This window comes from Procambarus clarkii, chromosome 15 (assembly GCF_040958095.1).
Source record: "Procambarus clarkii isolate CNS0578487 chromosome 15, FALCON_Pclarkii_2.0, whole genome shotgun sequence".
Taxonomy (NCBI): domain Eukaryota; kingdom Metazoa; phylum Arthropoda; class Malacostraca; order Decapoda; family Cambaridae; genus Procambarus; species Procambarus clarkii.
This window is the reverse complement of record NC_091164.1, coordinates 11,110,651-11,137,915: the sequence shown is the minus strand read 5'-3', so window position 1 is coordinate 11,137,915 and position 27,265 is coordinate 11,110,651. Positions and strand designations below refer to the sequence as shown.

Genomic DNA, 27,265 nt, shown 5'->3' with positions numbered 1-27,265 from the left:
TGAGAACAACAAACAGGAGCTGGAGTCACACAACCAAGCCTCAATCACATCAGCCGAGAACTGAAGGTGTGGGTAGCCAGCGTGAGGGGTCTGGGGCTCCCCCTTCCCTCTCCTGGGAAAGGGGAAGCTGCGCAGACGGTGGCACGGCAACGTGATGACGTCATGCTTGTTTGCTTGTTATTCTTTGGGGAGTTCTGTCCACTCATTTGACTTTTAGTACTGTAGTAGTTTCAACCAGAATATGGGTTTGTTTTGGGATGCTTACTTTTCTGGGTGCCTGATACAGTCGATGGCAGACATAGAATGCTCCAAATCACATGTGCAATTCTATAGGCCATTGCTCCTCTTGCCTCTCTGAGGGAGCCAGGTTCTGGCTCGTGGGTCCCCGGTAGGCCTAAGAACTCCATTCACACCGACTGATGCCAAAGTCTAATAGTTCCCTATCAGCCTGGATAAGCTCCAAGGAGCCGAAGGGGCTCCCCCTAGAAAAGCATAATATTGGTATCTGCATCATCTGTTGAAGACATGTTCTCCAAAGGCTATATTGTAAAGCCCAGTTCAACAAAGCAGCTACAGCCCAGAAGGTGCCTATATAAGCAAGGGGCTTGGCCAAAAACGAAGTTCAGCAGCAACAAATAATACACACGCATGGGGGTACAGGATCCTAGAATAGAGGCACCAGAAAAGGCCATAGCGGTCAAAAACGTGTCCTCTTGTTAGTGATGTTGCTGGTTTCAGGAATTCTTCCTTGTCAATTTGGTTGATTCCTGTTAGAATTTTGTATGTGGTGATCATATCACCTCCTTTTCTTCAATTTTCTAGTTTTGGCATGTTTAATGTCTGTAGTCTCTCCTCGTAGCTCTTGTTTTTCAGTTCCGGAAGCCATTTCGTAGCATGCCGCTGCACCTTTTCCAGTTTATGTGCTTCTTGAGATTTGGACACCATACAACTGCTGCATAGTCCAGTTTTGGTCTCACAAAAGTCATGAACAGTTTCTTTAGTATTTCACCATCCATATAATAAGTTGAAAAGCGATGCATACACTCCTCTCACAAAGTTCTTTATGTGGTCCTCAGGTGATAGTTTTCTATCTAGAACCACCCCCCCTAGATATCTTTCTTTATCAGAATACTGTACAGTACTTTAAAGAGTTCTCACATAGTTTATAGGTTGTGTGGGGTCTATGTTCTCCTATTTCACATTCCATAACATGACATTTATTCACATTAAATTCCATTTGTCTAGAGGTGCTCCATATACTTATTTTGTTCAGGTCTTCAGGAAGGGCATGGCAATCCTCTAAGTTACTTATCTTCCCTATTATCTTTACATCATCGGCAAATATGTTCATATAATTCTGTATTCCATCTAGTAGATTGCTTATGTAGATAATGAACATTACTGATGCAAGAACTGAACCCTGTGGTACTCCTCTTGTGACATTTCTCCAGTCCAATACATTACCTCTGATTACTTATCTCATTTTTCTATCAATTATTAAATTTTTCATCCATCTGTCACCCCTCCAATATGTTCCAATTTCCAGAACAACCTCTTATGTGGAATTCTGTCGAAAGCCTGTTTTAGGTCCAGATAGATGCAGTCAACCCAACCATCTCTTTCCTGTAAAATCTATATGGCTCAATCATAGAAACTGAGTAAATTCATTACACAGAATCTTCCAGATCAAAAACCATACTGACTGTCTGATATTATATAATTTTTCTCCAGGTGTTCTACCCATTTAGTTTTAACTATGTTTTCCAATTTTTTTTTTTTTTTTTTTTTTTTTTTTTTTTTTTTTTTTTTTTTTTTTTTTTTTTTTTTTTGAGATATATACAAGAGTTGTTACATTCTTGTACAGCCACTAGTACGCGTAGCGTTTCGGCCAAGTCCTTAATCCTATGGTCCTTGGAATACGATCCCCTGCCGCGAAGAATCGTTTTTTCATCCATATTTTTCCTCCAATATTTTGACTATTATGATTGTCAATGATACAGGTCTATAATTGAGGGAGTCTTCCCTGCTGTCATTTTTGTAGATTGGAACTTTGTTAGCCTTTTTCCACACATCTGCTAGGACTCCTGTACACAAGAATGCCTGAAGAATCAGTTGAAGTAGAATGCTGAGCTCGGGTGCACATTCTCTCAGAACCCATGGTGAAACTCCATCCGGGCCAACTGCTTTGTTCTTACTCTCTTTGTTCCTTGAGCATTTTTTTTCACTTCGTCTCTAGACACCTCTATGTACTCTATGTTGTTCTCTGGAATTCTTATTGTGTCTAGTTCCCTGAAAATTTCATTTTGTACAAACACACTTTGGAATTTTGTTTAATGTTTCACACATTTCCATTTCATTTTCCATGAATCTGTTTCCCATTTTCAACCTTTGAAAATTATCCTTTACCTGCAATTTGTTGCTTATGAATTTACAGAATAGGCCTGGTTCTGTTTTACATTTGTATACTATCCCCTTTTCAAAAAAAATTTCTGCCTCTCCTCGCTGTCGTGTAATTGTTTCTCACATTCTTTGTTTTGCTGGTATGTTTGGTGGTTTGGTATCTTCCTATTTTGATTCCATTTTTGTCTTTTGGGCTCTGACCCCTCTCGCAATTTCTGTTGAACAATCCTGTTTCCTAGTTCTGCATTTCTGATTTGGTATAAATTTGTATGAGCCTTTATCATATATTTCATAAAACTTGACATACATCTCATTTACTTCATTTCCTAACAGCAAGTCTTTCAAGTCAATTTCCTTAAAGAAATTTCTAAGTTTTCCATAATGTTGTCTCCTGAAATTAGGTTTTTCAACTGCTTAAACCGTCTTATTTTCTTCCAGATTATAACGCATTGCATACTTTATTACCAAAACAACTTGGTCACTTTTACCCAAGGGAAGAAGGTACTAAATGTCAAATATATCTTCCTCTTTCCTGGTAAATATCAAATCCAGCATGGAGAGAACATCTACTTCCCTCATCCTCTTAGCTTGTTTAACATGTTGATACAAGAATGATTCCAGGATGAGGTCTACGAATCTACAGGTCCAAAAGTCCTCTGTTCTAGCTTCATATGCTTCCTATTCTATGGATTTCAAGTTGAAGTTTGATCAACTTCAAACTTGTGTGTGTGTGTGTGTGGATATCACTGACATCATAGTTTTAACTCTGGTGACCTTTTTAGATACGGCTGGAGTGTAAATGAGATGAAAATAAGGTATATCTGGGATGGTGTTGCAGGTCCATACCTGGGCAAAAGTGATGAAGAAGATTTGTGGTACGGTGTAGTTCATTCCTGGTAGGTAAGGCTCTTCTCCATTCTTCTCCCTCCAACGGGTGTAAGCCAGCCAAGCATTGAGCACACCTGCATTGTCACAAATGTTGTCCCCGAGTGTCTCGTTGCCATCAACCTGCCCAGGAGATGGAAATCAACAAATACATTATGAAATCAATTGCAGCAATTAAAAATGTGTAAAATCAATAGGCAAAATTGTCCTTAATTATAGTAGCTTCTTATTAAATAAAATGAAGACACTATACCTATATGAGAAAGAATACAGAGTTTTAATAGCCGTAATAATAATTTAGTGTCAAAAGGTTACTAAGGTACAAAGAGCCAAGTCCGAAATATATTTTGTCAGTCTTTCAAATTCTTTAAAGACTGGATGATGAATGAAAAACAAATGGTACATATGTACCATTTAAATTTTGTAATCTTACTTGGTTTTACTGTAGGTGAGAAGGAATTTTAAGTTTGAGGCACCATTTGACGTAGAATGCCGGAGACAATGACAATAGGGTTTTAAAACATCAGGAATACCACAAGCTGCAACAGGAAATAACATTCACCTGACTTGCTTTGATCAACCCAAGAGTCTGATGTTTTCACTATTGCTCCATACTGAAAGATGTTGACATTTTGGCATATTGTGAAATGTGGATATTAGGTGAACTTATAGCTACCTCTTGATTTATACTCTGTAATCCCTCATATATAACAGGGTAGCAACACATTGCTGTGTACCTAAGCTTGTTAATAATAATAATAATAATAAATAATAATAATAATAATAATAATAATAAAGTATTTTCTAAAAGGAGACTTTAAAGCATTTATCCCTCTCACTCTTATATGGAACTTGAAAAGCATGCCCATCTTCTTAATCTAAGAATGTAAAGTTCCTGTCTCTCAATTTCAGAGGTGTAGTTTAATGTGTGTGTTTGTTACTTTCAAAATAAAATTTAAACCATATACAGGGGTTTCATTAAGGATCCATTCAAAGAATTTTCAGAATTCCATATCAGATTTTCTTTAATTAGCTTGCCTTATGGCAATTTCCGAGAAATTATCACAATAATGTACATTTACGTGTATTTTCTGAATTGCCAGATCCTACCAATATGTGTATACAGAGGCTGTGCATGTAACATCAGTGCAATGCTAGCATTAAAACAGCATTGATTTACAATGAAAACAATATATTTTCAACTTACCAGCATGAACTTTAGAGAATTTGTTGTTAAGAATGGCCTCACGGCAGGCTTTGTAGAACATATAAATCCATGGTTCGTTAGAGTCCAACCATGGAAAGAAAGAAAACCATTGGTTGTGCATTTGATTTTCATGATGTGAATGATTTGTCTAAACTCAAGAAAAACCTTGAATTTCAATGGGCATTTTCAGGGCTGCTGGCCAAATCAAACTATGGAAAAGATACGTAAATGACATCTCTGGATCGTGGCAGACAATCACAAATACTGTGTAGTACACATGATAATATCTTTACTTTTATTCATCTCAGCTCTGTGAAGCAAAAGAAAATTGATGAAAACACACAGCTCTAACATTTCTTTAAACCTTTATTTCAAGAGTCTAGATAGATGCTGCCATTCCAAGTTCCCTGACCAGCCACCAATCTGCTGACTGAAATACCATTGTCATGTAAAAAGATCTAGCCCATGGCAAGTTTTTGATCTTGCGCTTCTATGCATTGTGAAACAGAGCTGGCTGAAGATGTTATATGCAACATCATTTAATAACCTAACTTTGCATAATGTAGCCTACTCTGACTTAAACTTGCCATTTAACCTAAAATTTGCACAGAAGCACAAGTGCAAAAACTCTCTACTGTGTTAAGATTACTATGCTACACAGCGTCACAGCTTGAAAATGTTAACACATTAATTAGGAGACAATTGAATTTGCACAAACAAATAATTAGAGGCACATGACTGCCATATGGCTCCAGATTAACATCTGTATAAAGGATTGAAAGCACTGAAAAGCACCGAGTCTTGCTACACACTATGGTCTTGATCGGCTGACATGCGCTATGTACAGTTGTCCACGGTGCATGCCAAGAATTTGGTTTTTAGATCCCAGAGTAAACTTTTATGGCAAATCGTTGGTAATTTCGAGATGTCCTATGTATGTTGATGTCCATGTAATGAAACCCCTGCATATACCTGCTAGCAATTCCCAAATTATGAATATAAATCACATACCTGATCAGTCCTATATTTTCTTTGTTCCAGAGTCAAATTAATCCATATGACATTCAAAAAATCAGCATTGAATGTAATGAAATGCCAATTTCTGGGCGAGGTCCAGTTTCTCCTGGAAACTACTGAACTGATCTATTGCCAAACGACTGGGTGCAATCAGTCAAGAAGTTCTTATTGGCCTACTGGGGACCACAAGCAAGAACCTTGTGCATTTGATTTTCAAATGCACAAGGGCCCCCTCAAAGAGACACAGGGAGCAGTGGCTCTATGAAAACATTTTATTTGTAAATTTATTCATGTCATCCACCACCAAGGAAAGGCAACTAGAAAATCAGCAAAACCAAACAGACCACTGCTTGGTTAGAAATGAGACCACAGCGTCAAAATCAGTTAAAAGAACTCTCCAACAATGTAAACAAATTATAAAAAATTTATAAAACTAGCACGAGCTAGATCGTCCCACCTCTCCCTCTCATTTGGGCAGAGGAGGGAGGCAGACTGGGTCAGCCAGCTGTTCCACCACCAGCCTTTATGATAATGAAAACCAGCCTAATGCCTTGGGGCAGGGAGGGTGTCAGGGAGTCACCGATGCTCACCCAGAAAATGGCGTTTCATTACATTCAACGCTGATTTTCTTGGGGTAAAGCCCCTTGTGGCTCCCTGAAGCTAACTACCCACAGAGAAGGAAAAAAAGGGTACACACCAGGGAGGAGGAAGCACTGCAAGAATTAGAACAAGGAAGAGACCAACAGCTGCAATACACGACCCAAGGTCACACAAAGCCACAGAGGACCAGAAACTATCACAAGATACCTGGTACCAAGATCCTGTTCGACCTCCCAAAACCCCCACTCCCAAATATCATCAAGACATATCGGCAAAGACAGATGAGAGCGCCACACAATTGCACACATGAGCACGAAGGTAGGCCACAGGCTGGCTATTTAAAGACACTGCCAATGACCTGAAAATCACTAGCCCTGGAACAGGAAAACTGGAAAACTGGATCAATCCAGAGTCCACTGAAGCAAAACTGGTGGCATGAAAGAGGCAGCACAAGGCCACCACTGGACAAAGCACATAATGTACCCTCAGCCAAACCAACCAAGCATCCCCGACCAAGGGACCCCTCCAGAAACCAACCGACTCATTTTTCACCAAAAAAAGATGGCGCCAGCTGCGAATGACAAAATTCCCACCAGGGACAAAAGAACAAAACCACATCTGGTATTGAAGGAGAGCATGAAACCGAAAAGCTCTACTGCTTTTAAACCCACCTTACAACCAAAAGCCAGAGAAAAAAAAAATCAATGCTAGTTGACAACAATCTTAGATGAAAGGGGCTACAGTAAAGCCGAGTGGACGAAAAAAAGAAATAACCCGATGCAAGGACCAGGCAGGTCAGACAGTGCATGAGCAGGCCAGAGGTGAAACAAAAGCATGAAAAAGTATGCAAAATGGGGCCAAAGTGACATTTACCCTGAACGCAAACTGGAGCAGCTCCACCAATGCCACACGATAAAAGATGACAGTATTTTGCATAAGATACTAATCAAGGAAAAACCAAGAAAGAAAAGATGAAACAATCTGCTCAGAAATTGAATGCAACAACAAAGGGACAAAAAATTGTGGAAGGTATGCCAGAAAATCTTGTACTATTGCTGGGAAGACCACAGGAGGGACACCTTTAAACCAGCCACCTGTTCACCAAAGTCCGACCGACTAAACAAGGCAGAGCCACAGAAAAACGCCCAGGTTCAGTCACAAAGCAACCAATGCAGGAAAACCAATGCTGGGGCGGCCATCAAGGAGCCAGAATAATCATCGTTACCTGTAGGACTCTAACCGCACCAGCACCTGCAGCAACAGCTGGACTGTGGAAATGGTAAATGTGCCCTCACCTCGACCAGTCCACCCGAAAAGCAGTCACCGCAAAACATCGCAGTTTGGGAACGGCGCTGCATAAAAAGGCAGACGCCGAGACCATACCAACGCAAAGCGATTGATGCCAAGACAATACCAAAGCAAAGAGGTTGACATCTGGACATCAAACACCTGACAAAGCCACAGGAAAGAAGTGGCATCAACACCCCATTCTGTGAAGACAGGAAGGCACCTGGACAGACTGGCTGCCAGGACGTTGGACACTTTCTGAATATGAACGGGATAGAAAGCCAAACCCAAAGAACTCAGCAGAAACTGGAACTGTCTACATCAATATAAGAACTGGTAGTAGAGCAGCCGACTGACCTGGAATGCCTCCCTCCTTCCCCAAAACGAGGGGAGGGAAGAGGTAGGGTAATCTAGCTCGTGCCAGTTTCACAATTTTTTGTTATAATTTCTTTACATTGTTCAGGAGTTCTTTAAGCTGTTTTGAAGCCGCTGTCTCATTTCTAACCAAGCAATGATCAGTGTTGTATCGCTAACTTTCTGGGTGCCTTCCATTGGTGGTGGCTGACATGAATAAATTTACATATACAAATTTTTCATAGAGGTACTGCTCCCTGTGCCTCTCTGAGGGGGCTCGGTTCTTGCTTGTGGTCCCTGGTAGGCCAATAAGAACTCCGCAACTGATGGCACCTAGTAGTTTGGCCCTTTATCAGTACAGTGGCTTCAGGGAACCACTGGGGCTCCCCCAAGAAATACTGTGATATTATTTATGAAGCTCATTCCAGAATTTAAATTGTGACTAAATCATCCTCAGAGCAAATATAACGTTTGAATGACAATACTGTACTGTCATTCATAAACAGCAAATTTAAACCTTATAAATGATGTTGCTCAAGTAGAAATAAAGAATTATTATTACTGCTTGAGTTTATGCCAGATGTTTTGCCCTAAGGTGAAGCCAACTATGCTGGAGCTCAATTGTTTATTTGACTCTGGAGGATAATCAGTGAAAGGAAAGAAATACATAAATTTTGTGCATCGTGTTGATGGATGATAACTAGGTTTACTGAGAAGTTATTCAACTCATGTCAAATGTAACACAAGAACAAAGTGTCCATGAAGCTGAACAGTGCCATGGTCATCCACCCATAATATAATAATAATTCCCGCTGTCGGGGACAGGAAGCCTGTACTTAAACTTATTGAGGCCCCCTGAGGCCAACTACTGACAATCTGCAGGATGTAACCCATGGCAGTTGGCCAACTCCTGTGACTTATTTTACTGCTAAGTTAACAGGAGGCCTCAGGTAAAAAGAAATGTGACCTTCGCCTAGAAATTGAACCCAGGATTCCCAACTGAGACAAGGAGTGTTCAACTGTAAGCAAAACAACCAGCATTGAATGTAATGAAATGCCATTTTCTGGGTTGAGCCCCGGAGGCTTCCTGAAGCTAACAAACTGATATCTGCTATATTAGTCCAGAGCATCAGTTAATTGGAGTTCTTTGCCTACCAGGAACCATGAGCCAGACTCTGGTTTCCCCAAAGAGGCGCAGGGAGCAATGGCTTATGAACATTCCACTTATCACCCACAAAGGTAGGAGAACCATTACAAACCCCTACTGGAAAAACATTGCAACCCAAGACCGAACAGAGCCCAAGAACTTCCCCCCCAAGAGGAAACTACAAACAAGCAAATGTCTAATCAACTAGCATGCCCGCTCGTTAGCGACCCCCCTTCCCCAGGAGGGGGAAGGGGGCACGACCCAAGTGCTGACACTGGCAGTTCATAGACTGATGATAAACTGTCGACTGGAGGGAGGGAGGATGTCAGGAAGCCTCCCGGGCTCAACCCAGAAAATAGTGTTTCATTACATTCAACGCTGGTTTTCTGAGGGAAGTCCCTGTCTGCTCCCTGAAGCTATATACCCAAAGATAAGTAAAAGGGACTTACCCGGGAGGCTAAGTCGCATGCCTCATGATAAAGATGGGACAACTGGCTACGACAGATGCCCCAAAGCCACACAAGGCCGCTGAGGATCCCAGGCCGTTCACAAGATAACAGGCATCCAGGACCTTGATCGACCTCCAAAATCCCCATGTCCGAATGTCAACCCAAGACATGTTATCAAAAACCGCAGCAAGAGCTGCAAATGTCCGTACATCTTGGTCGTGAAGGTATACCACAGGCTGGCTAGATACACTTGTGTCAAAAACACCAAATGTGAAGAGCGGAAGAGTAGGGCAAACCAGCAAGGTACCTCAACTAGCCCAACCTGCTGAAAGAGGCAGAACCACGGAAAACTCTCGGGTTTGGACATCGAGCAAGCAGCACCTGAAACCAAAGCTGTGCCAGTCACCGTGGAGTCAGGTGAATCACCCTCCCCTGAAAGGATTCGAGCCAGAACCCAAAGCAGTAGCTGGATCGGGGGATAAGGGTAGAGGAACCACCACCTCGACCAATCCTCCCAAAATGTGTTTACCACAAAAGCTTCGCAGTTGGGGAAGGGGGCCACAGAGATGCTGGACCAAGCCGATACAAATAGGTCCATGTCCGGGCACCCGAACGTTCGGCAAAGCCAACTGAAAGAGTCAGCGTCGACCGTAGACTCTGTGGACAGAGGAATGAACCAAGACAGGCCGTCCGCTAGGATGTTGGACACCCCCCTAGAAGTAAACCACATGGAGAGCAAAACCTCAAGAACTCAGCAGAGTTCCACTCGAGGCAACCAGCCCCAAAGAGCCACGGACTGAAGAGACCCCTCCCTGATTCAGACAATGAACCATTGGGGGCGCAGTTTGAATGGAGCCGGATCACAGAGCCCGGAGCGAGCCAAATCCGCCGCGATCTCCTGCACTATGCTGAGAGACTGACGTAACGGTGGACCCCAACGACCCTGACCAGCCTGGTGAGCACTGGTCAGAAAACCCCAGCCAAGGGACGAGGCGTCCATGAACACACTGAGCGAGGGAATGGGTTGGCACCATGGTACTGAACCCCGAAAAACCCGATGAGGAAGCCAGACACACAGCAACCGTCACAAGGGACGAACTCAGCTAGCGCGAGAGTGGAAGTGACTGCCCCGAAGGAACTAGAACAGCCTCTGAAGCCAAACCTGACCCAGCAAAAAAACAGCAAGGCAAAGATCAAACTCCCCACACAGCTGCTCAAGCAACCAATGAGTGACCTGGGACGCCCCCCATCCTCCCCACCTCCAAGAACAGCTGAAGACGGGACGCAACTTGAGCAACGCCGCAGGAGGGAGGGACACTGACGCCATCCAAGAATTCCAGACCAGACTCAGCCAAGTCCGAACCTGGGACAGAACCAAATGGGACTTCCTCCAGTTCACTAAGAACCAGAACCTGGTGAGCTGAGAAAGAACCAAATCCCTGGCGAGCAGACACGCAAACCGGCCAGGAGCCTACACCAACCAGTCGTCGAGGTAGGCCAACACTCGAACACCTAACAGATGAAGACGGGTCACCGCAACCAGGGTCAGACGCATAAAAATTTGAGGTGCCAAATTCAGCCCAAATGGCAGCGAAAGCGGTAAGCCTAATGCCCAAACACGAAACCTAATCAATCCCTGAACCAAGGGTGAATAGGAACATGCCAATAAGCGCCCTTAAGGTCTAGGGAAACTATCAAAGCACCTGGATCGAGTAGAAGCCGGACCTAGGACAGAGTGGTCATCCGAAAGAATGGGCAAGGAAGCCAACGGTTCAGATGGGACAAGTCCAGAAGGAACCGAAAATCCTCACAGTCCTGTTTCGGAACTGGGAACAAGCGGGAAACCCACTTGAGGGACTAGGATGTTTAGACCACGCCCAAGCGAACCCACTCCCCTTGGGGAGGGGGCCTGACAGCTGAGTGGACAATGCTTGTGATTCGTTGTCCTAAGGGTCCGAGTTTCATCCAAGCCAAGACGTTGGACACTCCCCACACGTGAACAGCCAGGAGAGCCAAACCCCAAGAACTCAGCTGACGAGTCACCTGAAGCGACCAGCGCCAAAGAACCAAGGACCGCATCGAACCCCCTCGGTTCAGACAATGAATCACCAGGGAGCAGTTCGAATGGAGTCGGTTCGTCGATCTGCAGGTGATCCAAACCCTACGAAGTGCAAACCACACCGCCGCGAACTCCCGCACCATGCTGTGGGCTCGACGGAAGGATGGACCCCACCGCCCCTGGCCGGCCTGTTAAGCACTGGTCACAAAGCCCCAGCCGAGAAACGACAGTCCATGAAAACATCAAGCAAGGGCTCGGGCAGGTGCCAAGGCATTGAACCCTGAAAAACCCGAAGAGGAAGCCAGCGATGCAGCAGCCGACGCAAGGCCCCCAGGGGTTGAACCCAGCGATTGCGAGAGGCGGAAGGGACGTCCCCGAAGGAACTAGAACAGCTGACGAAGCCAAACCCGACCCGGCGAGTAGACCATCAAAGTTCAGGCTCCCGCACAAACCCTTGAGCAACCTCTGGGTGACCCGGGAGCCCCCAGAAACAGGCACAAGCAAGACCGCAGCCGGAGGAGAGACTCCAGAGGAAGAGACAAGGAAGCTGTTCGAGAGTCCCACACAAGACCCAGCCACGACCGAACCTGGGAGGGAACCAGATAGGGACTTCCTCCAGTTCACCAAGAACCCGAACCCGGCGAGCTGGGAAAGAACCAAATCCCTGGCTAGCAGACAACTGGACTTGCTAGGAGCCCAAATCAGCCAGTCGTTGAGGTAGGCCAGCACCCGAACACCTAAAAGACGCGGACGGGCCAAGACAACCCTGCATAAGGCGTGTGAACATGCGAGGTGCCAGATTCAACCTGAACGGGAGACAACGAAAGCGGTAACCCTGATACCCGACAACAAAACCGAGCCAGTCCCCGAACCCTGGATGAATCGGGACGTGCCAATAAGCGTCCCGAAGGTACAGGGACACCATCCAAGAACCCGGCTTCAACAGGAGCCGAACTTGAGACAGCGTAGTCATCCGAAAGGAGGGGCAATGAACCCAGGGGTTCAGACGGGACAAGTCCAGAATGAACCGCAGGTCCGCACAGTCCCATTTCGGCACTGGAAACAGACGAGAAACCCATCTGAGGGACGACGTCGTTTCGATGCCGCCCATGCAAACCCACTCCAAGACAACTCGACGGAGCGCAGAAGAGGCTTGCCCCGCCAGCCCCGAATCCTCTGAAGAGGGAGGGGCCACTCAATGCCACCACAGGCCGAAGGAAACAACCCGAAACGCCCACAAGTCGCAGGACCAGGGGTAAGCAAACAGCGCAAGCCTCCCCCATCACCCTGTCAATGGGGCAAACCGCGAAAGGGCCAGCACCCCTTACAAGACCCAGAACCCAGCACAGGGCGAACACTGCACTGGCCTGACGAAGGTGGGACCGAAGGTGGAGCCGAGCCCAAAACTGCCACCTGTGGCCTACCATGACAAGAGGAACCCCGAGCCTTGGCACGACCCCCCCCCCCCAGGACCCCCGGAGAACCAACAAGTTAGACATAGGACGGCAACTGGCCGAAGCAGCCTGAATAAATTGCGCCACGGCCGAAAGAGCAAAAAGCAGTGGATAAAAGGACAAAGACATCCTAAGAGCTAGGGCTCAGGCCGATTCCAGAGTGGAGGCAAGCACCACCTGCCGACACGCGAGCCGGGAAGTGTAAAATAGGGAAACCGCATCCCGCAAGATCGGCGCAAACAGCTTCAACAAGGCAGCCGACGAGCGAGCCGTCAAGTCCAAGGCGCCGGACCTAGGAACGGCCCCAAGCGTCCCCACATCCACCTCGAGCCAGTCCGAAGACAGTTCCAGGAGGGAAAAGAAACGTAAGGCCGAAGCCAAGAGGCCCCTGGGCGCGCAAGTCCTCAGCAACCTGCATAGCCGAAATGGAGGGAACCTGCACATGGAGCTGCACAACGCCAACATCCCGGGTAAGGGCAGGGGCAAACAAGCACTTGAACCACTGTTGACTCGTGCCGCTCAAGCGTGCGGGAACGACAGAAGGAATGCCAAGCCTCCAAAGCAACCACAGGACAGTCCACCAGCCAGGACGACTCCAGAACCTCGTAACGGACCCAGAAAGGGAATGAAGCACCAAACTTGAAAGACAACGGATCCATCACCGAGGCATAATCCGGGTCACGCAGGAGGTTAGCTGCAAGGGCCTGCCTGCACCGCAGACAGTTGGATGCAGGAAGCTGAAAACCTCGGGAAAGACGGAACCGATGCACTTGGGGAACACGGAACCGAACCCGGGGAGGGGCAGACATTAAATCCATTCATATGCAGAGGAGGGGAAAAGAGAATCCCACTCCTTGTAACAACAAGCCCCACTCAGAGGGCAGAAAAACCCAGGCAGGGTCCAGCAGGGCCCAAGGCCCCCAAGTCAGCCTCTCCCCAGCCCCAGGATCCTAGGACCCGGAGCCGAGTCATCCCCCAAAGCACCGGCCCCCTAAAGAAAAGGCCGGCGCAGCCGAGTAAGCCGGACAGAAGGGAAGGGCCACTGATCAGACCCAGAGGCTTCGGCAGGAAGATCGGACTCGAATGCCTCTGTCACTACATTGGAAGGGGGCATCCCCCGAGACTGCCTGAGTCTCAAGACCATCTAAACCCTGCAGGCGATGAGTCACAATAACGTGGCTGAAGTATGTTGACCAGACCACACACTAGAAATTGAAGGGACGACGACGTTTCGGTCCGTCCTGGACCATTCTCAAGTCGATTCTCAAGTCGACCATTCTCACAATCGACTTGAGAATGGTCCAGGACGGACCGAAACGTCGTCGTCCCTTCAATTTCTAGTGTGTGGTCTGGTCAACATCTAAACCCTGCCCTGACTTCGAAACCCTCAGACGTTTCAGGGCCGGAAGCAGGAGAAGGGGGAAGACCAGAAGCGAACCACAACAGGGAAAGAACGCGGGGGCACGGACTGAGCCAAGGTCGAAGCAACCCCCACCCCCAAGTCCAGGTCCCTATAGGCAAAACGGGGCAGCCTCGGGGCATCTGGGTGAGCAACCAACTTAGCACGTTGCAACAACCTAAAGCGCACATGTAACGCATGCGCCGCCTGTACCTGGAGAACAGCATCATCAGATTGGGTAAACTAAGTCACCAACAAGCAACAATACTCGCAGGACTGCGGGTCAAAAGTGTCACCGATCCAACAGGCAGCGTGACGGAGGTAAAAACTGTGAGGGGTCACCCTGAGACAAGGGGACCGAGCAACCCTTGAACTCGCACGAAGCGAGGGGGGGGGGGGACTCTGGGAACACATCCGTCGGACCCACGTGCCCTCTTAGGGGTTTCCCAGGGTCCTGAGACGGAACTCACGCTCAGGGAATCCCAGGCAGGGTACTGCTAACCGGCGCCCGAAACTACCAAGCAACTTTCTAAAGCTGAACCTCAGGAATGTGTACACTCACAGGGACCTAGCAGGGGGCACCACCAGAAAGAACCGTGCACAGGTCAGGCACAAAGGGGTAAGCAAGGCAGACCCCCCACACAAGGCAAAAAGAAAAACAAAACCCCGCAAGAGGACATGTGCAGTACCCTGTGCCCCGCACCAGTGCAAACTGCCTCTTACCCTAAGGTAACCAAGGAAAACAAAACCCTCAAGCACCCAAAGGGCAGCCAAACAACCGAGCAATAAGATGGCCTAGCAGAGGCAGGCCCCAAGGAACTTGTGGAAGGTGGCTCCAAGGGCAGTACTTACTGGGCACCTAGGGACGAGAACCCTAGGTGCATGCAGCCCGAGTACAGTAGAATAACTCCTGGCTCTCGCAACACTGGAAGACAGCCACCACACTAAGCACAGTGCTGGAATCTCTAGAGCCAAGCACATGACCTCTGCCTTTAGCATCAGCCTGAGAAATGAAGGGTGGATAGCCGGCGTGAGGGGTCTGAGGCTCCACCCTTCCCCCTCCCAGGGAGGGGGGAGCTGCGCAGACAGCAGTGCGGCGACATGTGACATCATGGTCGTTTGCTCATCTCTTTTAGGGGAGTTCTATCCACTTGTTCAGCTTTTGGTAGCAACATTTTCACCAGAATAGGAGTTTGTTTTAGGATGCTTACCTTTCTGGGTGCCTGACCCTGTCGATGGCAGACATAGAATGCTTCCAACCACACGGGGGTTTCTAATAGGCCATTGTTCCCCATGCCTCTCTGAGGGGGCCAGGTTCTGGCTCGTGGTCCTCGGTAGGCCCACAGAACTCCATATACATGACTGATGTGAAAGTCTGACATTAGCATATCAGTCTAGTAAACTCCGGTGAGCCGAAGGGGCTACTCCCCAGAAAACACCACAAACAACCTGAGGCCAGAAAGTCACGGCTGACGCGATTATGCAAGCTATGCTGACATTGTGCACCCTAACCAGCAACAAAAACATTCCCTACCCAGGGCCAGACAGAGCCCACGACCCCCGCTGAACCCCAAGGGCAAGGTTAATGACAAGCGCACCAACCTCAACAGGAGTGAAATCCCGAACGTCCCAGGGAAGAAAACCCTGAACACGTAAGGGGCAGTACCTACTGAGCGCTTAGGGAAGGTAGCCCTAGATGCATGCAACTTGAGTACTCTAGAATACTTGGCCTGCGCACCACCCCACACAGCTGGCACAACCACACAGGATAATGAGGCCAGAGATAATGTCTGTTCTGTACAACATCAGTCAAAGAACTGCTGGTGTCAGTGCTTGGGTCACCTGGGTGGGGCCCCCCTCCTCCCTCCCAGGAAAGGGGGGGTCACTAACGAGCGGGCGTGCTAGTTGATTAGACATTTGTTTGTTTGTTGTTTCCTCTTGAGGGGAGTTCTTGGGTGCTGTTTGGTCTTGGGTTGCAATGTTTTACCAGAAGGGGTTTGTAATGGTAATGGTTCTCCTACCTTTCTGGGTGATACTCCCAGTCAATGGCAGACATGACTACTCTCGCAAAGTGGAGTGTTCATAAGCCATTGCTCCCTGCGCCTCTCTGAGGAAACAGGTTCTGGCTCATGGTTCCCGGGAGGCAAAGAACTCCAATTAACTGATGCTCTGGACTAATATAGCGGATATCAGTCCATTAGCTTCAGGGAGCCGAATGGGGCTCTCCTCAGAAATGGCAGGAGTGCTACACAGGACGCCTCGGCTTTTACAAGTTCAGTAACATGATAAGTCTACATGTCAAGCATGCATGACTAATACTAAGTAGTCATGATTACTTTGTGTCATTGTAACCTATCCCTGCACTTAACCTACATGTAGTTCATTTCAAGAGTCAGATCTGTCTTGTTACAACTTGATCTAAAAGACTGCTGCTTGAAGTGGTTCATGTGCCCAAATATTTATTACAATCTTGGCTTATTCAGCACTTCCTACAGGAACTTGTCCCTTTTGGCCTTCATTTTACCATTATAATTGGTAGTGGTAAATATCTTGGGTTCAGTTACTTATCAACCACACAAAATTAACCTATGAGCACTTGATGGAATGTAAACTTGCCCCTCCATATTCTAACTGCATTGTTCTGTACAGTCATTCATCTCCTGGTTGAATGTCCTGATTCTCAAGATAATCAAAACGTTTGTTTTTCCTGTTCACATACACTATGTCTCCTGATAAAAATTCTCGGTGAATTTGACCCTGTTCACATACTCTGTTTAGTATAATAATACTAAAGTACTACCACTACTACTACTACTACTACTACTAATAATAATAATAATATTCACATAGAAATCACATTAATGTGATTTTATATATCAATGAGAAAATCGACTAGGGCTGTGAGGTGCGAGTGAACCTACGACCCGGATTGCCAAGCCGCATACTAGACCACTGAAACTTGTTAAAGTCATACAACCGGATTTCTACTGAAATCACAGGAAGTCTGGAGGCTCCTACTAAAGCCAGTCCAATTTTTTATGAATGACCCACAAGCACTCGGCTGGAAGTGCTTGTGGAAGGTATAGGATCACACTGCCCTTCCACCCGAGTGCTTGTGAATCATATGTAAAACCTTGCACTGGCTTCAGTACGGGCCTCCAAACTTCCTGTAATTTCAGAAGAAATCAGGTTGTATGACCTTTACAAGTCAGCGGTAGTCTAGTGGTAGAGTATGTGGCGATAATGACTGGGTCATAGGTTCGCGCTCACCTCACAGTCCCTAGTGGATTCTCTCAATACAGTAATATTATTTATTTTATGAAAATACAGAGGCTCAGATTACATTGATTTCTTAGTTGATGCCATATGATACATTTTATAAAGCCACTAATTATGCACAACATAATCAGCATAACTTAAGATAACAAATGTATCAAGTTCTACATTTTGGGGGTCCGCTGTTCATCAGAGGTCCACGGTTGTTCAACACCCTCCCAGCGAGCATAAGAAATATTGCCGGAACAACAATGAAGATGAAGTTTCATCTTGATGTCTACGGAACAACATGGACATCTTCAAGAGGAAACTAGATTGTGTCCTCCAAGGAGTGCCAGACCAACCGGGCTGTGGTGGATATGTGGGCCTGCGGGCCGCTCCAAGCAACAGCCTAGTGGACCAAACTCTCAAGTCAAGCTTAGCCTCGAGCCGGGCTTGGGGAGTAGAAGAACTCCTAGAACCCCATCAACCAGGTATCAACCAGGTTGGGGTAATATTTAGTAATATTTAATACTAAAAATCTGCTCTAGTATTAGGATCCTAAATAATATCTACGAATTTTGAATATTCTATAACAGACACTGCTAAATAGCCATAGTTCCTTAGTTCTTGCTTGTAATAACTACTTTGTCATTGTGACTGAACATTTGACATGTCAATTGTTTAAAATATATATGGCTTTTCTGTTTTAAGTTTGCCTTTCACACTAAGCCATGAGAAAATATTGTGACAATGAGTGGGACTGACCTCCTGTGACTTCCCAGACACTAATGGGTGATGAGTGGATGGATCAAACGTTTACAACTATTGAGAGACTGAAAATGATGTGTCGAGTTTCCCGAGAAGGGTACTTGACATTCTGTCAGTGTAGTAACAATATGGGGCATTCTCTACCTTTTTTCATAGAGGCTGCCTAAAGGGGAAGATTTGACAACATCAACAGCCACCCTTGATCCTTGATTGTTAACTGGATCTAGTTCACCTTGGGTCATTGAGGCTCAGCAATAAATATGACAGTCATGCAATTTAGATATGACTAACAAATTGTGCAAAAATCAAAAGCTTTTAGGCAGGATCTAAAAAAAAAAAAAAAATTGTATCTTAAATACAAAAACCCATTCTTACAATACTGTACATGAAAATTTACTCAAACTCACATTCTTGCCCACCATCTCAATAGGGTATTGGCTGTACTGCTCGACAAAACAGGCTGCTCTCTCTGTGAACTGCTCTGCCATTTCCTCACTCCACCACTGTGACACATTCCCGTGCTTGTCGTACCGCTTACCTAGAAATGGGCACACAGGTGAGAGGTAGATGGTGGAGGGTTAGGTAGCTATGTTGCCCCTGCTCCTACATCATATACATGTTAACATTTTTGTCCGCTGGGGACAATTTGCATCCATTGATAATCTTCAGGATGTCCGGCGGGGATGCATGTTGTGTACGAAATTAAAATATTTTTTAAAATTCCATTTATTGTTTGATTATTATAAGACTAGTTTTAATATGCGTGCATTTAGATTGTGAACAATTTGATACCAGAATGAACAACGTAGCATTAAAATTGAGGTGAGAAAACTGAACAGAGTATACACATTTTGTCTATAACGCTCACAGGGTGATGCTTGACCAATTTTCGGGTTTGTTGCGAGTTGCATACCGGTCTTTTTGACCTTATATGCATATATCCATTTAGAGAATTCTATTGTTAAACAATTTGATACCAGAATGAACGACGTAGCATGAAAATTGAGATTGGAGAACTGAGGAGAGTATACACATTTTAGTGGTGGTGTGCGAATGGGTGCTCGCTCACAGGTAATGCTCATCTGATTTTCAGGTTTGCTGCGGGGTGGCATGCTGGGCTTTTTTACCTTATATGCATATATCCCTGTAGGGATTTCTATTGCGAACAAATTGATACCAAAATGAACAACGTAACATGAGAATTGAGGTGAGAAAACAGAATAGAGTACTGTATACACAATTTAGTGCTGTTGCGCGATCACAAGTAACGCTTGGCCAATTTTTGGGGTTTGGTGCGGATAGCACATCGGGATTTTGGACCTTATATGCATATATCCCTGTGGGGAATTCTATTGTGAACAATTTGATACCAAAATGAACGATGTACAAGAAAAATTGAGGTGAGAAAACTGAAAAGATTATACACATTTTAGTATGGCTGCCCGCTCACACGAAACGCTTGGGCCACCTTGGGATAGGCTGGGGCACGCACACCGGGAACACGAAAGTGTTAATATGCTTCTGTTACCAATCAATTGTGCAATGTATTTTATTAAATCCTAATAACTTAAGACAAAATACATTCTTTCACCATTCATATAATGTACAGTATATTCTTGTACACAAAACGTGTACAGTATTTTTCTCATGAGGTATCTACTCAATTACATACACTTTACTTTCATTCACACATATGTCTAATACATTGTAGACCTACATTTCCATTGTATCTTTCTCAAGATATAATGGAATCATATCGATCACAATTATTTTACAATTAGCTCGTTATCAAAATTCAAATTCAGTCTCACATTTTAAGGTATTTTGGATAACATCCCTTTCCTTCTCACTTCTATTATCACAAGCCTGATTGTCATCATGTGATATGTGAATTGCTGTACAGTTATATTACCCCATATAATAACAATAGCTATACACTCAAGTCACAATAAACCCCCCCACTCTCCAACATACACTTAGGTAATTATGCAAGTTGACACAACAGGTGTAATTACAGGTGTTGACACAAGGGTGAAACCCTTTGTGTCAACACCTGCATCACAGGAGCTCCAGGATATTTCACAAGGAATATTACTGGAAAAACTTGCTGTTAGGACAAAGTAAATGAGATGTATGTCAAGTTTTGTGAAATATATGATAAGGGCACAACAAAATTTATACCAAAGCAGAGATGCAGAACTAGGAAACAGGATTGGGTTTAACAGATATTGCGAGAGGGCCAGAGACGAAAAGACACAAAAATGGAATCAATATAGGAAGAGGACCAAACCCCCAAACATATCATTGATACAAAGATGCGAGAAACAACTACACGGCAGTGAGAAGAGAGGCAGAAAGAAATTTTGAAAAAGGGGATTGTGAACAAATGTAAAACAGAACCAGTTCTATTCTATAAAATCATAAATACAAATTGCAGGTAAAGATAATATTCATAGGTTGAGAATGGGAAACAGATTCACAAAAATGAAAAGGAAATGTGTGAAACATTAAACGAAGTTCCAAAGTGTATTTGTACAAAATGAAATCTTCAAGGAACCAGACAATAAGAATTCCAGAGAACATACAGCACATAGAGGTGTCTAGAGACGAAGTGGAAAAAATGCTCAAGGAGCTAAGAACAAAGCAGTTGGTCTCAGATGGAGTTTCACCATGGGTTCCGAGAGAATGTGCACCGGAGCTCAGTACAGTATTCCACTTCAACTTATTTTTCAGGCATCCTTGTGTACAGGAGTTGTAGCTGATGTGTGGAAAAAGGCTAACATAGTTCCAATCTACAAAAGTGGCAGCAGGGAAGACTCCCCTTAATTATAGACCTGTATCATTGACAAGTGTAATAGTCAAAATATTGGAAAAAATAATTAAAACTAATTGGGTGGAACACCTGAAGAAAAACGATATAATATCAGACAGACAGTATGGTTTTCGATCTGGAAGATCCTGTGTAACGAATTTACTCAGTTTCTATGATCGAGCCACAGAGATTTTACAGGAAAGAAATGGTTGGGTTGACTGCCTCTATTTGGACCTAAAAAAGAATTTTGACAGTTCCACATAAGAGGTTGTTCTGGAAACTGGAACATATTGGTGGGTTGACTAGGTAAGCTCTAACATGGATGAAAAATGTCCTAACTGATAGAAAAAACCAGCATTGAATGTAATGAAACGCCATTTTCTGAGTGAGTCCCGGAGGCTCCCCAGAGCTTACTAGGCTGATATGCTAATGTCAGACTTTGGCATCAGTCAAGTATGAAGTTTTTGTGGGCCTACCGGGGACCACGAGCCAGAACCTGGCCCCCTCTAGAGAGGCAAGGAGAGCAATGGCCTATAGAAACCCCTAAGTAATTGGAAGCACTCTATCTGCCATAGACCGGGTTAGGCACCCCTGAAAGGTAGGCATCCCAAAACAACCCCCATTCTGGTGAAATTCTAACCAAATCCGAACGAGTGGATAGAACTCCCCAAAACAAAAATGAGCAAACTAGTATGACGTCACCTGTCGTTCGCGCTGCTGTCTGCGCAGCTCCCTACTCCCCAGGGAGGGGGAAGGGGTAGCCCCAGACCAACCACGCCACCGATTCACACCCCAGTTCTGAAGCTCGATGTCAAACAAGCGAAAAAAATTGCCGACCGGAGGGAGGGAGGTATGCCTGGGAGCCTCCGGGTCTCATCCAGAAAATGGCGTTTAATTACATTCAACGCTGGTTTTCTGGGGAGAGCCCCTACGGCTTCCTGGAGCTAACTACCCACAGAGGAAAAGAATAGGGACTTGCCCAGGAGGTGGAGGAGGTTTTCAACCGAGCCTATAGCATCAGCCTCAAGAACTGGGGTGTGGATTGCCGACGCGGTAGGTCTGGGGCTACCCCTTCCCACTCTCGGGGAGGGAGGAGCTGTGCAGACAGCGGCGCGACGACGGGTGACGTCATACAGTGTACTAGTTTGCTCATTTTTGTTTGGGGAGTTCTATCCACTCATTCGGCTTTTGGTTGCAATTTTCACCAGAATAGAGGTTTGTTTTGGGACGCCTACCTTTCTGGGTGTCTAACCCAGTCGATGGCAGACATAGAATGCTTCCAATTACACGGGGGTTTCTATAGGCCATTGCGCTCCCCTTGCCTCTTTAGAGGGGGCCAGGTTCTGGCTCGTGGTCCCCGGTAGGCCCATAAGAACTCCATATACATGACTGATGCCAAAGTCTGACATTAGCATATCAGCCTAGTAAGCTCCAGGAAGCCATAGGGGCTCCCCCCAGAAATTAGGGCCCTAATCAGAGGCACTGTATCGGATTGGAGGAATGTCACAAGTGGAGTACCACAGGGTTCAGTTCTTGCACCAGTAATGTTCATTGTCTACATAAATGATCTACCAGATGGAATACACAATTATATAAACATGTTTGCTGATGAGGCTAAGATAATAGGGAAGATAAGAAACTTAGATGATTGTCATGCCCTACAAGAAGACCTGGACAAAATACGTATATGGAGCAACACTTGGCAAATGGAATTTAATGTGAATAAATGCCATGTTATGGAATGTGGAATTGGAGAACATAGACCCCACACAACCTATAAACTATGTGAGAACTCTTTTTTAAAGTACTGTATTCTGATAAGGAAAGAAATTTTAACTACACCATGAGAACTCGCTCATGCCAAACATTTTTATCTTATTAACAGACCGCTGCACAGTTTTTACCCCCCATGCTTATCCCTCTCACATTCTTCATAATAAAAGAATGCATATCTACACCAAACTCAAGAGCACTCATGTACAAACATTACATATTATATTATATTAATATATATATATATATATATATATATATATATATATATATATATATATATATATATATATATATATATATATAAAACCAGCGTTGAATGTAATGAAACGCCATTTTCTGGGTGAGTCCCGGAGGCTCCCCGGAGCTATCCCAGGCTGATATGCCCTGCCCGAAACGCTTTGCGTAATAGTGGCTTTAGGCATTGTATGTACTAGCTCTATCTATAAAGCTAACAAACTTTGTAAAATCTCTTTATGTATGTACCTTTACCTAAATAAAAATTATTATTATTATTATTATATGCTAATGTCAGACTTTGGCATCAGTCATGTGTATGGAGTTCTTAGGCCTACCGGGGACCACGGCCAGAACCGGGCCCCCTCAGAGAGGCAAGGGGAGCAATGGCCTATAGAAGCCCCCGTGTAGTTGGAAGCATTCTATGTCTGCCATCGACCGGAACAGGCACCCAGAAAGGTAAGCGCCCCAAAACAAACCTTCTATTCTGGTTAAAATTGCTACCAAAAACCGAACTAGTGGATAGAACTCCCCAACCGAAAACAAGCAAACTAGTGTGACGTCACACACTGCCGCGCCGCTGTCTGCGCAGCTCCCCCCTCCCCGGGAGGGGGAAGGGGGAGCACCAGACCCCCCGCGCCGGCTACCCACACCTCGGTTCTTGAGGCTGGATGTCAAAAACGCGAAAAACCGCCGACCGGAGGGAGAGAGGGATGCCGGGGAGCCTCAGGGACTCACCCAGAAAATGGCGTTTCATTACATTCAACGCTGGTTTTCTGGGGGGGAGCCCCGTCGGCTCCCCAGAGCTAACTACCCACAGACAGAAAAAGAGGGACTTACCCGGGAGGCGGTCGTCAGCTCACCCCTCAACTCGAAGCAGAGACAACTGGCTGCAACCGCCGACCCAAAGCAACACAGGCCCGACGAGGCCCAGGGACATTCACAAGGTAACGAGCAGCCAGGACCCTGTTCGACCGCCAAAATCCCCGCGCCCGAATATCAGACCAAGACATATTCCCAAAGACGGCAGCAAGAGCTGCGAACTTACGAACGTCATGGGCACGGGGAGAGACCGCAGGCTGGCTGGACCTAATAACCCTGCGGACGACCTGAGAGACCCGAACCCGCGAACAGGGAAGAAGGGAAATCTGGATCAACCCACAGCGCGTCCCCGGACACAGAAGCTGTGGCGCGCAAATAACAGGCGAAGCGCCGCAACCGGACACAAAACATGATGCACCCCTGGCCTGACCAACCAAGCATCAACCACCCATGGACCCCTCCGGAACGCAGCAGTCTCATTCTTCGCCAGAAAAGAAGGAGACGGCTGCAAACGAACAAAATCACCACAACCAAAAGAGCAGAAACCCCTGCGCCGGGGAGAGCATGAAGCTTCCCTACCCGACCCCCAGAGGCCAAAGCCAACAAGAAAAGTGCCTTGGAAAAACAATCCTGGACCGAAGGGGCCACAACGAAACGAGGAGATGAAAGGAAAGCGAGCACTCTGTCCAAAGACCAGGACGGCTCAGGCGACGCATGAACAGGCCGGAGGTGAAACAATGCACGAGACAGCTTGCGAAACGGCGCAGACGTAACATCGATACCGAAAGCAAGCTGAAGCGGCTCCGCCAGCGCCGCACGATACGAAGCGACAGTGTTAGGCATAAGATGACGGTCCTGAAACAACCACGAGAGGAAGGACAAGACCACCCGAACAGAGAAGGAGCTAACACGACAAAGACGCAAAAAGAAACGGAAGGACCGCCAGGAAACTTCATACTGACGCCGAGAAGAAGCCCTCAGGTGGGACACCAACAAGGAGGCCACCTGATCACCATAGAGATGATGATAGACGAGTCAAAAAAACCATACGCGAAGACTCGAGGAGAAGATCGAACCAGCTACGTGACGTACCGACCCGATCTGCTGAAAGAGGCGGAGCCGCGGGAAAATCCTCGGGTTCGGACACCGAGCAACCAGCGCCTGAAACCAAGGCTGGGCCGGCCACCAAGGGGCCAGAAGGACAACTCTCCCCCGGTAAGTCTCTAAGCGAGTCAGGACCTGGAGCAACAGCCGAACCGGGGAAAAGAGGTACAGGAACCCCCACCTCCACCAGTCTAGCCGAAAGGCATCGACCCCGACGGCCTCGCAATCGGGGAAGGGCGCCGCATAAACGGGAAGACGCCGCGACCACGCCGACGCGAAGAGGTCCACTTCGGGGCGCCCGAACGTCTGGCAAAGCCAACGGAAGGACTCGTCGTCGACCGTCCACTCCGTGGAGAGGGGAACGAAGCGAGACAGGGCGTCGGCCAAGATGTTGGACACTCCCCGTACGTGAACCGCCAGGAGAGCCAAACCCCGAGAACTCAGCAGACGAGTCACCCGAAGCGACCAACCCCAAAGAGACAAGGACCGCATCGAACCCCCGCGGTTCAGGCAATGAACCACCGGAGAGCAGTCCGAATGGAGCCGAATCGTCGATCTGCGGGCCACCTGAATCCTCCCCAGAGCAAACCACACTGCTGCGAACTCCCGCACCATGCTGTGAGCTCGACGGAAGGACGGATCCCAACGCCCCTGGCCGGCCTGGTGAGCACTGGTCACAAAACCCCAGCCGAGAGACGACGCATCCGTGTACACATCGAGCGAGGGCTCGGGTAGGCGCCAAGGCACTAAACCCCGAAAAACCCGAAGAGGAAGCCGGTGACGCAGCAACCGACGCAAGGCCCCCGGGGGTCAAACTCTGCGATCGCGAGAGAGGCGGAAGGGGGAACCCCGAAGGAACCAGAACAGCCGTCGAAGCCAAACCCGACCCGGCGGGTAGACCACCATCACGAAGTTCAGGCTCCCGCACAGCCCCTCGAGCAACCGCCGGGTGACCCGAGGGCCCTCCAGAAACAGACGAAGGCGGGACCGCAGCCGCAGGAGAGACTCCGGAGGGAGAGACAAGGAGGCGGTTCGAGAGTCCCACACGAGACCCAGCCAAGTCCGAACGTGAGAGGGAACCAGATGGGACTTCCTCCAGTTCACCAAGAACCCGAACTCGGCGAGCTGGGAAAGAACCAAATCCCTGGCTAGCAAGCAAGCTGACTGGCTGGCTGGGAGCCCAAACCAGCCAGTCGTCGAAGTAGGCCAACACCCGAACACCTAGGAGACGCAAACGAGCCACCACAACCCGTGTAAGGCGCGTGAACACGCGAGGTGCCAGGTTCAACCCGAACGGGAGACAACGAAAGCGGTAACTCAGACGCCCCACAACAAAACCGAGCCAGTCCCTGAACCGCGGATGAATCGGGACATGCCAATAAGCGTCCCGGAGGTCCAGGGACACCATCCAAGCTCCCGGCTCCAAGAGGAGCCGAACCTGAGACAGCGTAGTCATCCGAAAGGAGGGGCAATGAACCCAGGGGTTCAGACAGGACAAGTCCAGAATGAACCGTAGGTCCGCGCAGTCCCGTTTCGGAACCGGAAACAGACGGGAAACCCATCTGAGGGACGACGTCGTTTCGACGACGCCCAAACGTACCCACTCCCAGACGACTCGACAGAGCGCAGGGAAAGAAACCTGCCCTGCCAGGCCCCTCCCCCCCAAAGGGGGGAGGGGCCACCCAACGCCACCGCAGGCCGCGAGACACGACCCGAAAGGCCCACGAATCGTGGGACCAGGCGCGGGCGAACAGCGCAAGCCGCCCCCCCATCGCCCCGTCAAGGGGGCAAACCGCGAAAGGGCCGGCGACCCTTACGAGACCCAGAACCCCGCACAGCGCGAACACCGCGTCGACCAGACGAGGGAGGGTCCGCAGGAGGAGCCAACCCCAAACCTGACACCAGAGGCCTACCACGACGAGAGGAACCCCGAGCGCTGGCACGACCTTTCCGGGAAGACCCACCCCGGGACCCCCGGAAAACCAACAAGTCCGACATCGGACGACAAGCCGCCGACGCAGCCTGAATAAACTGCGCCACGGCCGACTCCCCAAACAGGAGAGGACAAAAAGGTGAAGAACGCTTAAGAGCCAGAGCCCAAGCAGATTCCATGGAGGAACCCAGCACCGCCTGCCGACACGCGAGACGGGAAGCATAGAACAGGGAAACCGCATCCCACAAAATTGGCGTGAACAGCTTCAACAAGGCAGCCGACGAACGCGCAGCCGAGGAC

The 27,265-nt window shown here is 47.3% G+C and overlaps 1 protein-coding gene across 3 annotated transcripts in view; it reads right to left on the bottom strand.

Annotated features, from left to right (window-relative positions):
• Positions 1-27,265, bottom strand: part of LOC123759112 (neprilysin-1) — a 504,536-nt gene that overhangs the window by 6,070 nt on the left and 471,201 nt on the right. For 2 of the 3 annotated variants that reach the window (XM_069324969.1, XM_069324970.1), the window contains 2 exons: positions 18,692-18,822; positions 3,247-3,408 (listed from right to left, as the gene is read on the bottom strand). In XM_069324969.1, coding sequence (XP_069181070.1) covers positions 3,247-3,408; positions 18,692-18,822 — 293 coding nt within the window. Of the gene's footprint in view, positions 1-3,246; positions 3,409-3,718; positions 3,825-18,691; positions 18,823-27,265 lie in introns of those variants that run through there. The other variant, XR_011228616.1, reaches the window with a different exon arrangement.